General features: G+C 42.3%; 1 protein-coding gene across 3 annotated transcripts in view; it reads right to left on the bottom strand.

Annotated features, from left to right (window-relative positions):
* Supt3h (SPT3 homolog, SAGA and STAGA complex component) overlaps window positions 1-13308 on the bottom strand; it is a 356981-nt gene that overhangs the window by 83185 nt on the left and 260488 nt on the right. For all 3 annotated transcript variants that reach the window (XM_059243989.1, XM_059243991.1, XM_059243990.1), the window contains one exon: window positions 304-379. In XM_059243989.1, the coding sequence (XP_059099972.1) occupies window positions 304-379 (76 nt within the window). The remainder of the gene's footprint in view (window positions 1-303; window positions 380-13308) is intronic.

Below are 13308 nucleotides of genomic sequence, written 5' to 3'. Positions count from 1 at the left end.
AACCGGAGTAAGAATAGTAAGAAAAAAGTAGCTGTTCTGATTAGAGGTCGTATGAATAATTTCATGGCTGTCTGTGTATGCACATGCTCTTAAATCTCCAAACACGATTGACTGTATAACAGTAGAACAGAGCAAAATCTTCAGGCTCCCCCAGGGCAGATGCTGTTTCTGTAACAATTTTAAGGATGCATCATATATTGAAGACATCGGTTTCTACAGAACAGAGAGCATGTCACAGTCTAGGGTATCTGTAACACAGTTCCTCCCTCACACACCCATAAGTGAAGTTAAATGTGTACTCACAGAAACTTAGCTGTCGGCTTTCACAGAATTCTGCATATTGAGCTGAATCCATAGTTCGAGTCTGTCTTTCTGCTCTCTAATGAACAAAAAAAAAATTAACAATAATAAATAATAATAACAAAAACAAGTTTTTAAAGAAAATAGACTCTTAACGTTAATTCCCAGAGTAGAAACTTAGGCTTCAATTACCATGCTCCACGCCTTAATTTAAGAGAGCAGTTACGGATGGTGACAGACATGTAAGAAAGCAGTTAGGTCTGGACGGTGACAGACATGTACTATTCTGCATAACCATGACAAGCATTCAGAGCTGAACTGGGGCTGGAGCTGTGCCTCCATGGTAGAGAGTGTACTGCTCTTCTGGAGGACCTCCGTTTGGTTCCCAGCACACACATCTGGTGGCTCACAACCACCTGTAACTCCAGCTACCAAGGATCTGAGGCACTCTTCTGGTTTCCATTGGCACTGTATTCATGCACACGCACTCGCGTGTACACACACACACACACACACACACACACACACACACAATTGAAAATAAAAGACATAGAGTACGAAGTAAAAAATAGCAGTTGTAAGTGTCTTTCTTTTGGAAATGAAGCTTACAGGAATTCCTGCTCCTTTGTTATTGAAGCTAAAACTCCAGGACTTGATTACTGAGGCAGTACACAGACCATTTTCTGTTTATCCCATCCTCCTTTTAGAACAAAAGCAGGCTGTGCAGGGAGGACAGAACAGACATCAAAACCATTAGGAACTCTCCTTGTCCATCTGCTTTACAGTTGTGATGTGGCAACACTAAACCAGGAGTCAAGGCCTGAACTCCATAGATCCCCTCAGAACCCAGTGCCAGAGTTAACAAAGTCAATCTTCTCCATTACAAAGAAAATAAGGAGAAAGGTAAACACAACACAACTCCTTTAATCTGAGTCTCTGGATGATTCACAGCTTGGGCTGGCTGCATTCGTGGCTTTTTTGATTCAGTCCAGCAAATGTTTGCTCCTCCACTGTCTCACAGAGGTAGCATAATTATACTTCACCCATGGTTTGGTGGCAAAGGCTACGACCGCTTCCGCTTCCTTGGTAAGGGAAGCAGGTTGGGATGAGGCAGCCTGGTGCTTCTTGGAAGGGACGTTTGACCAGTAAAGGGAAAAAATTCCCTGAGATTTACATTTTTTTCTGCAGTGGAAGGACTTTCTGTAAATGTTCTTTCTCATAGCCGTGGGTGCACTCAAGAATAATGTTTATAATGGCCACATTACTTTTTTTTTTTTCTTGTCTGATTTGAGCTGAAGAATCAGTACACAGGTTTGTTACCGGATATACTGTTCAGCACAGAAAAGACAGAAGAGGTGGAGTGAGGAAAAAGTGACCAGCTAGGGGTGGGGTTCCTAGAGAGCATTGTTCTTCTTGACTCCTTCTTCCCCTCTTCTCTTCATCTCCTGACTTCCCGCCTCCTTCCTTCCTTTCCTTCCTTCCTTTCTTTCTCTCCAACTAAATAGCCTCACAAACATGTGAACACAAATCCAGACTTCTCTTGATTATCTACCTGCTTGGCTCAAGTGTCACTTCTGAGCATACACAAGCAAGTATTATACACAGGTAGTATGTGAGCGTGCACGCGCACGCACGCGCACACACACACACACACACACACACACACACACACACACACACACGCCTACAGGTGATTTAGTTCCTCATATCTACCTATTTATTCATGTACAGCCAACAGCTTTGGGTGTTGGTCCTCAGGCATCTTCCCTCTTTAGTTTTGGACAGCATCCCTGGGACCTTCCTCACACAGTCCAGGTTGGCTTGCCCAGGAGCTTCCAGGGTTTGCCTGTTGCTGTCTCCCACCCTCCCATCCTGCCCTTGCTGGAATTACTGGCACATGCCACCAGGCCCAGCGTTGTATTTGATTTGAACAAAGGTCCTCAGGCTTGGGTGGCAGTAATCTACCAAATGAGCCATCCCCCAGCCACTGGCCTCTTGTTTTAATGTGGCTGATATGACTCAATAACTATTTGCCGACAGAAAATCAAAAGCAAACTAGTGAGTGTTTAGATTGGTTCTGAACAAGGCCAGTGGGTTACTGATGTGTTCATTTAAGAAATCCCCGCCTGGTGGCACATACCTTTAATCCCAGCACTGGGGAGGCAGAGGAAGGCGGATCTCTGTGAGTTCCAGGCCAGCCTGGTGAACAGAGTGAGTTCCAGGACAGCCAGGGCTGTTACACAGGGAAACCCTGTCTCAAAAACCAGAATCTCCACACTGATAACCCTGCATCATTCTTATGTATTTATGTAGATGTGTGCATGTGTGTTTGTATGATTATAGTGAGAACCTCTCAGGTGTGTGTGTGTGTGTGTGTGTGTGTGTGTGTGTGTGTGTGTGTGTATGTGTGCATGCTGTGTGATTATAATGAGAACCTCTAGGTCTGAATATCTAGATCCTAGAAAAATACCTGACACATGGTAAATAAGCAATGAACCAATGCCACCATTTTATTCAACAGGGCAGGTAACATAGCCAGCTCTCAGTAGCTATGACTCCCACACTATCTATCTGCCACCCTGAAAGCAGCTACCACATTCCCCCAACACAGGACTAGACCGAAAGCACTTAGACAAAGACACAACTGTCTTAAAGGAACTTCTAATACCTTTCTTCTACTGAGTTGGGCAATCAAGATTTGGCTTCGGTATACATGCTAAGATAGTTGGTGTGTCTGCAATCAGGAGTTTTAAAGTGAGGAGAACTTATCCTGAGAGATTCAGGTTGCCAGGGTGGCCAGCTTTAATTAAATGAAGTGTGTGGCAGTTGGGAGACTTTGTCCTGCAAAGCCTATCATCTGAGGCCATTTTAAAGAGACTCACGCCACGTGAAGGGCTTTACGTTATGACAGCTAGCTCCTCTGCTTTCCGACACCCTGGACACCCTTGCCAGTGCCTCTTCCTTTTGGGCTGTCCTCTCAGTTCTTTTCAGTTCCTTTAGCACAGAAGCAGCACCCTTTGATCTGAGCAGCATCAGGAAGCTGGCCCCAGGGCACTCACAGGAAGCCATTTACCCTGTGCCTAGCACACAGGAAACACTCAGTGCAGGGTGGCTGATTGCAGTAAAGATTTATTGGCATGGTGTGTTAGAGCTACTGGCAGCTTAAAGTGCATCTTTTTCAAGCCTCTTCATTTTAAAGATAAGGAAATTGAGGTTAGAAGAGATGCCATTTGCCCGAAGCCTGTGTATTTATATTACAAAAGCTTATTCTAGACTATACTACATTTTTTTACTCCAATGTCCTTGTGGGATGATCTATGACCAGGAATTTTAAGAATTATGACCAAATTGTATGAATTCCAGTCAGAGTAAGAAGATTTGAAAATGAAGTTCTACTTAAAAGAATCAAGAGACTGTCTATATATTAAATACGCACGGCTCCTGTCTTCCGTGGTGCCCTAATTCCACTCCCCGCTGCTTCCCTTCAGATGCCAGTACATTCTACCGTGAACACTGATGGGCCTTTTCTAATCTGGGTACCGAATACCGCCTAGGAAAGAACTCCCCAGCTTTGTACAATGACATGGTTTAATGACAATGTCTTCTCTACACAGAAAACCCAACCTCTGAGATAAAAAGTGAAGTCAAGAGAGACACAGCTGGAGGTGAAGTTAGGCTCCCGTTAGCCGATTCAGGCGCACAGGTTTCCCAGAAAGGGACCTGTGTGCACTGTGAGAAAGAACCATGGCAGGAAGTGTGCTCCCTTCATGTTCTGGCTTCTTCTGAACAAAACGTTAAACTGCAAGCTTAATTTGAAAAATGTCTCTCTAAAAGGGAGTTCTCAAGTTTAACTGATCATTCAATAAGATCATGAAAGTGGAATTTAAAAAAAGCCTGTTTTGCCTGGGTATGCTCACACATGCCTGTGATCCCAGTGCTTGTGAGGCTGAGGCAGGAGGATCACAAATTTGAGTAGTGTAAGATCCTCTCTCAAAAAACTAAGGAAACAACTGCCCAGTCCTCACCAAAGCGAAGCAAACCAAACCTTTATGTTTTTAGAATATTAGAAGCACAAATCCCCGAAGCGAGCATTGATGAACCATGGTCGCTGGCTCAGATTACCATTTCTCCACATGGGCATGCTCATGTTACACAATGCTCTTTTTAGCTCAGATAGCCACATGAGCACAAGGCCATCTGCAGATGACTCAAGCTCTGTATCCTCAAGGCCAGTTCCACATATGGCCCAATTTCCTTGGGTATCAAACAACATTCAGATCTCCAACATTCAGAAAAGTGTACAACATACTTTTCCTCCAATTAAAGCTTGTGGTATTATTATACAACAAAATAAGAGCCTATTTGCTTTTCAAGTTACTATTGCTAGAGTCTTCTAAGCATCTGATTTTGCACACACACACACACACACACACACACACACACACACAGATAATGTATGTATATGGTAATAGGGAATGGTTATGTTAGTAGCCACCCATTTCACTACCAAGAAGTTACAGCCCATCCAGTTTATCGTATGATAAACTGAAGGCAGATTCCCATGCCAGATGGGGTCATTTTCTGGATCCTACCTAAGTGAAAAGAGGAAAGCAAATATCTGCATCCAAGTGGTACTATGTAGAATTTTTCCCCCAGTATCTTGAACATCACAGACTCTCAGTACTTCAGTACCAGGTTGCCTTTGAAAAGCACCTTTAGCAGCAACAGTCACTGCTTGCCGCAGCCTACAGCATCTGGGTGACTTATGTGGCACACAGCTCTATTCATGTTCTCCATGTGCTTTCACTGAAGCATGCTCAAAGGTTACAGAAGCTATATGCTGTCATACCTCCTGGAAGCTTCTCAACACACATGACATCTATTTTTCTTGAATAACTCAGAATCACAGAACATAACTTTCAAATCCAAATAAAAGTTTATCTGTTGTTGTTTCTTTCTCAAAAACATACATTTAAAAAACCTCTTATTTTGATTACTCTTAGAACCTTCACAACTGAAAGTGAAGCCCCTTCTGAATGGAAAAGTATCATGTTCATGGTAATCCCCCTTACACTGGATCAGAACCAGATGACGAACTTGAAAACCCCAAATGGAGTGGCTGGTGGTAGTATTGAACACGACAACACATGGGACAATCTGGGTGTCAATCTGTGTGTTCACTATATATGTGCAGAAGGGCACAGCAGTAAGCACGCCCAATACTGAAGAAATGCCTCCTACAACAGTTTGTAAGGTAATGTCTGACAGGCAGGCATGTTTGTCTCAGGAGCTACAGAGAAACCTCAGAACTCTAGTATGTGTGTGCACTCTCATGCATGTGCACACACACACACCTGTGCACTTGTGAGCGCACGTACACACACACACACACACACACACGTACACTTGCACACATTCTGCCTGTTGTGTCAGTCTGTAATTGAGTAGGTTACCTACCACATCAAGCGAGACTCCCTTAGATACATGGCAAGAGTTACCCTTTCACTTCACAGAACACTCATCTTTTTGCACTAGGTGGCTGATTCTATCCACAGGTCTTTCCTCTCACAGCCTATCCTGGGAACAACTACTTTATAGAAAAACAAAACAAAACAAAAAAGGCCCTGGTTTATGGAAAGACCCTCCTTCATTCATAGACTCTGTTCACAGCTCTGCCTCATAAACTAAAACAAGTGCCCAGCAGACACCATATCAATTCAAGTACAAATGGCTACCCACCACCCCTCCCAATACAGACCTGATCTAGCCCCAGGCCATCCTACTTAGGCACACACTGTTCTTGAATTACAACCAGAAAAAGTTTTCTTTTTGTTGTTTGTTTGTTTGTTTATATTGTTTTGAATCAGTGTCTCCCATGTAGATAATGCTAATCTGGAACATCTGTCTGTGCCTCTAGGGTGCAGGGATTATAGTTATGTCCCGCCATATCCAGTAATAAAAGTAATTAAACAAAAATAATGTAAATAAATAGATAAGATAAATAAATAAAAACAAGATTTTTAGAAGAAAATCTTTCCTTTTGAGCTAATTTTGCTTGACTTATAGAAGTCATAAGACACACACACACACACACACACACACACACACAAACACACACACGTACACAATTATGGTAACACTTAGGGAAACAATTCATATTTTTGAAAGATATAGTCCTGAAATCAAAAGTTGACTTATTTGATCCACAGTTTTCAGAGCCTAATAAAACTACAATGTACTTCCTATTTCATGACCTGTTTAAAACAAACAAAAACGTGATCTAATGATTAATTTTTTTTTTTTTACCCAGAATGGCTTTTATAATATAGCAATTTGATATGTAAAAGGCTTTAAGAAGGAGTTAGAGCACCTTATAAAGGTTCCTGAAGGAACGGCTGTGGACTCCAGGGCATCCAGAGATCTAGAAGGACTTCTGTATGAGAGCATATGAGTGACTTGATACAAAGCACCCACCACTGACTGGGAAAACACACCAGAGTGTAAGTTACATCAGTGCACAGCACTAACTGACTGAGAAAACACACCAGAGTGTAAGTTACATCAGTGCACAGCAGCAATTGTTTCAGTGGGATTTTCTTTTTCAATTTTGGTCTATACCTTTGGACCAAAAACTATTAATTCATGTGACTAAAGGAATTTTTATCTTTTCTATGTATTTTCAGATACGAAGAATGGTCATAAATTAGTTTCATAATGAAAAACACAGTCTTGTTTTTCATTTGAATTTATTAGGCTAGTAGTAGAAAAAATTAAATACACAGTAAAATAATTCTTTTCTGGGATAAAATGTCCTCTCTAATGAGAGGTTATTGTTAAAAAACAAATAAATAACCAACAACTTAAGCCTACCCATACTTGGTCGTAAATCCATGTTTAGTGTTAGTATTAATTTTTATTACTGCTCCTGAAGTTGTAACATGATGTGGAATACTCAAGTTGACCAAACCAAAAAAAAAAAAAAAAATCGTTCATATGTTTGTCTAACCCAGCTCTTTAAAGAAATGATAGGAGAGCGGTCCCTTTTCTGAATGAGGACACTGTAACGTCTATTTGTGTTTTTTCTTTTTTCAGGTGGGGGTGTGTTTATCAAAAGATGACTCCTGGCTAAGTTATGGGAGAGGTCTTTTCTGGTAGTACTCCCGAAGGCTCTCAGAGGCTTCCAGACTACCGCATGGGCTGTCATGGCTAGCTCTGGGGAGGCAAACACGCAAGGAACTTCCTTAGGTATTTTGGTCTCTGTAGGTAAAACACTAGCTTGCTGCTGGACGATGTGCATATAGACTACTGCATGGAATCCGGCTCAGGCCGCCTTTTTAACCAGTGTTGCTCTTTCCAGGCTGGGTTGATGGAGAAGAGATTCTCACACAGAACAGTGCACAGCCAGGCGAGTTGGGCATTACTGCTGTAGTCGGAAAGGCTGATACTTTCAAACCTTATGAAGAGGAGACAGTGTCAGTTCAGCACGGTTTTCAGCACACTCCTCACTAAAAAATGGGGCTGCCAGACAACTTAACAGTAAATCTGAATTACATGCTTTAAAGACTCAAAAAGGCGGCCAGGCATGATGGCTTCTAAGTGTGAGGCCAGCCTGGGCTCTACAGTGAGTTTCAAGCCAACCTGGTCTACAGAATAAGACCCTGTCTCACAAAACAAAACACAAACATAATGCAACACACAAATAATAACAACAAAAACAAAGCAAACTCCCAAAGCCAAAAAAGAAAACATCTTCCAGCCCTTTCCCCACTACACGATCAAAAAGAGAGAAACTATAAACAGAGTACTAACAAATCTATTACATTAGGAGCCACTGAAGCAATGAAGTCTCCAGCACAGGCACACTTCCCCGGACAGTGTCTTACAGAGGAGACAGAGGCGAACCAAGTTCAACTGTTCATTCACCCACGGGAACACTCTCAGCAGTTCCGAGCTACACTTTCTCTCCTCGCCATCAGCTGAGCTGTTGACATGAGTCAGAGATGAGCGAACCGAGCCAGCTGTGGGCACGAGTCAGCACAAAACAAAAGGGGAAAAGGATTTTCTGAAACGTCAGACTTAGTCACAGAAACTAAGAGAAAACGATAGTTTTCACCAAATATGACTACCGTGAGAACAGAGCAGTAAGCACAAGAATCCAAAGTACTTTTGTGTCAAATTCAATACAGAAACATTCTCAAATATTTAATAGGAAAAGCACAAATCTTCACATGGTCAGAAAAATCAGTATTTTTAATACTACTTTTAAACACTTATCTTAAATCTACTTATATATTTCAAAACACTTGTGTGTGTGTGTGTGTGTGTGTGTGTGTTCCTGTATGTGCACATACATGTGTAGAGGTTCAGGGATATAACCTTTAGTGTTTCTTCCTCAGACACTATCTACCATTTTCTTTTCTTCTTTGAGACAGGGAGCTCACCGACAAGGCGAGGCTGGCAGAAAGCCCCAGGGATTCTCCCGTCTTCGCCCTCTCAGCCTTGGGATTAAAAACCACCCCTCTTTTTATGTGGGCTCTGGGGATAAAACTTAGGTGTTCCTGTTTGCAAGTCAGGAACATTGCCAATTAAGCTGTCTCCTCAGATCTCAGGACAGTTGTCAGAACGCAAGAGTCATGCTTGGATAACTGGGAGCGGAAGGCCTTTGGATGAGTCTTCCAAGGATGGGTATTCTGAAGAAGCCCTGGCTGGCTTTAGAGCCATTCTAGGTATTTCCAGAAGCCCAAGCACAATGATGGCCGCTGAGGCTTCAAAGCATGCAGAACAGCAAAATCCTCTGGAATCATAAATGCAAAACCTGTAATTATGGTTATTTAACAAAATGGGTTCTGTTAAGATATCTGATGATGAAATCCCCATTCTCTTAGATGTCAGTGCCCAAATTTTATTCAACTTTTACTTCTGAGTAAATGTATTATAACTGTTATTTGATTAAATGTCAGTGGCCATTAGGCCCAGCTCTTAGGTAAGAGGGCTTAACCACGGCATGCCCAGAGGGTGTGGAATGGATTACAGAGAGACATGAAGAAAGGAGGATTGTTTTAGTAACTTGGCAACAGTGAGGCAACATTTCACCTTAAATAAAGTAACCACAAAAGCTTTAAAGAAACAAGAACAACTCTGGCAGGGAAGGAAGAGGTGATCAGAGGTGGAAGAGGGGCGAAGTCAAATGAGAAGGGTCATGGCACGGAATAGCAGCCGGGTTTGATTCAATGTCATGTTCATCCTTTCCATGACCGCGCCAGCAAGGACGGTCAGCCGTTACCATTTCTCCTCCACACTCGAGAGCACTCCTCTCTCTGGCTTTCAATACAAAACCATTTTGAAATAATTTTAGATTTATAGAAACATTACAAAAATAGTCTAGAATTCTCACACACTTCTCACCCAGCACCACTACCCCAAATATGCTGTATTAGTTACTTTTCTATGGCTGTGATAAAAACATCGTAACCAAGAGCTAATTAAGGAAGGAACAGTTTATTTTGGCCCAGGGGGCTAGAGTCCATAATAGTGGGAATGGCAGGGCAGGCTGGCGGGAGAAGGAGCTGCCTGCATCTCATCTGCACAAAGGAAGCAGAGAGAGAGAACCGGAAATGAGGCAAGGCTAACCACAAAGCCTGCCCCTAGTGATGTACTTCCTCCAGCAAGGCTCCACCTCCTAAAGGTTCTGGAACCTTTCTATCCAGTGTCACTAATGGGAGATAAGTGTTCAAATACCCGAGTCTCTGGGGCATATTTCTCTTCAACCACCACACACCTTAGCTGATCTTCTAAGGTACGCAGGGTAAAGTATGTTTAGTGCTTACATGAGAGTTTCTTTTTATCAAGACATATTACTAGAAAGCATTAATTCCCACTGCATAACCAGTGATCAGGCTACTAGGCTACCAGCTCTTAGAATATTCCTTGTTCAGCTAAGATATTCTCTATCTGATCAACCAAAATCATCTTGAACCCATGGAAATTGATATTCCATGTTGCAACTTGTAGAGGCTTAAAAGACTTGCAACAATCTTAGAAAATCACATCTGAAATTTTCTTCAGTGGCCCTAATAAGAAACTCGGTTCTATTTTTGCAGAATGGGAAACCCTCAAATCTGAGCAACATGTAGTTTTAATAAGACCTAGAAATGTAATATAAATGAGCATATAGTTTAATAAAAGATGGAGAATTGCTGTGTGACTCTCTCTACACCCACCCCCAACATACACAGACTCATGTACTAAAACTACAGATTACACTTTCTGAGTAATTTTCTGAAGGGAAGGTAAAACTGTTAGGTATTAGAGTAACTTGATGTCACACCCTGTAAGTTGTCTTTCGGGTCCCGCACTCTGAAATGAGGACCATCTACTGTATCACGTCAGGCACCCACACGCAGTGAAGTGAGCATGCCCTATTACTTTGCATACTCTCCTTTGCATAGTGTTCTCTAGAGGAGGTAGAAAAAAATGCAGCCCAGATGGTACTTATTTTCTCTAGCACAGATTTTAATTTCACAAGTAGCAGGGTGGATATTTTGATTAACAAAAAAAACCAATAAAAATAAAGACCTAAAATCAAATCCTTTCCTCTCTTTTCTTCCGGAACTTAAGAGGCAGGAAACTCAGTAATAAATACTGAACGATTTCTTCACCCTTTTGATGTCACTGCGTCTTCGGGAACAAAACTTCTCAAATTAACATCTCTCAGACAGAGACACATTAAGACATTAACACTTGTCCTGTGGTTATGATTATTTTTTGAAAATCAGAGCCCACGACAAAGTACTCCTTCAGCATAAAAACAGACTTAATTTGTCAATTATCTGAGAAAGCATTACCTAAATAGGGGTGTGGGGGGATCAATGTCCTGGGTAAAGGATGATGTGGGGCTTGGGAACGGGCAGTGAGAGAAGAATGGAAAGCTCCAGGGGCTGCCATGGGCCCTGTTTACAGCTTCCTCCACACAACAGGCATGATGACATTGCATGGCAGCTAAGAAGTATCTGCTCCTGGATGTCAGCACAGAAAAGCATGTTTCACAACTCGACACCCCATGAGTTCATGTCCCTGAATCAATTAGAAATGGACAGTATGAGAGAGACACCCTTGTGTCAGGCAACATGGAGTTTAATCACTGTTAGGCATTTGGGAACCATTTACCTTCTCCAACTGCACATTTTTTATTTAAAATTAGATCATGTCTACCTTAAAATATGACTTATTTTCTAGTAGTAGGTATATTCTTAACTTACCAAGATAGGGTTTTACTAGTTGAGAGCACTAAGAAAACAACCTATGTTTACTCTAACCCCAAATTAAAGTTGTTTAGAGAGAAGCTCATCTTTCCTCACATAAAAGAACACTGGGGATAACCTTCAGACTTGACATAATGCTGAAGTCACCAGGAACTCAGTCTCCTTCAGCGCCGGCTTTGACACTTTAGGCTGTGGCCTTGTCTTCGTGATTCATGGCGGCTCCCCAGCCTCCACATTCACGTAAGTCAGATGAAGAGGAAGACACTGCATGCCTCATCTTTACAGAGTATTTATACTAACTCTGCACTGGTCATGACCAAACTCAGCTGGAGGTAAAAGAGAAATGTGGCAGCTTGTCTGTACAGTGAAATATCCAGCTACCAGTTAGGGGTTTGGAACCCAGGAAGAAGAACATGGATCCTAGGCGGCAGGCAGCTGTGTCTGCCATGGTGTGTGACTGAGGAACAGATTCATTCATTTTATGTCCCAACTCGCCGATTTCCAGAACTAATTTTTGCAGTCATAAAGACCTGTAGTGCATCTCAAATGAAAACACTGCTCATCAACGTTTTAAAAATGTAAGTTTACGTATTTTTAAACTTTGTGCAGTCTTCTCAGGAGACGAGGAAAGGGCCACAGCGGACAGACAAGTGGCATCAACACTGTCCTGACTGTAGAAGGTTGAGAAACAGGAGTGAAGGCCCAGACATACTGGTGTTCAATGGACAACTCAAGGAAGCTGAGTGACCCAGAAAGGAACTGGAGAAACCTCAATACCCTGCCCCTTTTCACTTACGCACATTAGCATGAATGCCACTTGGAAGGAGGAACCATTGCCCCTGACCTGGTCTATTTACTCTAACCCTTTACCAGATAGAAGCTGAGACAAAGCTGAAGGAAGCCCATAACGCCAATTCCATCAAAGGGATTTTATTTTGATAAGTCTATAAAGAAAAAGCATATATGATGGCACTCAAGACACACCTGCAGAGGACGAGACAGTGTTGCACGGAGCTAACTCAACTCCAGCACATATGATGGCACTCAAGACACACCTGCAGAGGACGAGACAGTGTTGCACGGAGCGAACACAACTCCAGCCCAATCTACACATATTCTAAATGAACTCAGGGAATGCGATGTAAGAGAAGCTTAACAAATGACGACTCTCACAGGTACCTACGCACTTTGCCACGCTGGCTTAGGCATCGTTATATAGATGCCATCTGTGCTGAGCAGTGTCACTGAATTGCAACCACAAGTGAATGCTTGCAGTGTTGTCATTAGAGAGAGAACAGAGTGAGTTACATGAGAAAGCCAAAGCCCTTCTGTAGGTTTTGTCTGGTAGATGACGAGAATGCTTAGGTAAGTCACCTCCCGAGGCACCTGTGCCCAAAGTCTCTCTTCCTCAGCACAGCTTTAACACCCCATGTTCTGTCTGCATCCCACATATCAGCCTAAGAGCCTTAGGGTTGTTCATGGTTATGGGTCCTAAGATTGAGATGTAAAAGATCAGTCATTTCCACACTGGAAATTAGCCTCAGTTTATTTCTACCCATTCTTTGTATAGAAAGAACTGCAATTTCAATGCAATTAGCAGGCTCCTCAAGATTTATTTATTTTTGTTTTATGTGTATGGGTGTTTTGCCCAAAAGAATGCATGTATGTAGGCATATATGTATGTATGTATGTGTGCACACCACATGTATGCAGTGCCTACTGAGGCCAGAAGAGAGCAATGAATCAT

The sequence above is a fragment of the Peromyscus eremicus genome, chromosome 16_21 (genome assembly GCF_949786415.1).
Source record: "Peromyscus eremicus chromosome 16_21, PerEre_H2_v1, whole genome shotgun sequence".
NCBI classification, from domain to species: Eukaryota; Metazoa; Chordata; class Mammalia; order Rodentia; family Cricetidae; genus Peromyscus; species Peromyscus eremicus.
The sequence above is the reverse complement of the archived record's forward strand: the minus strand, read 5'-3'. Positions and strand labels throughout refer to the sequence as shown.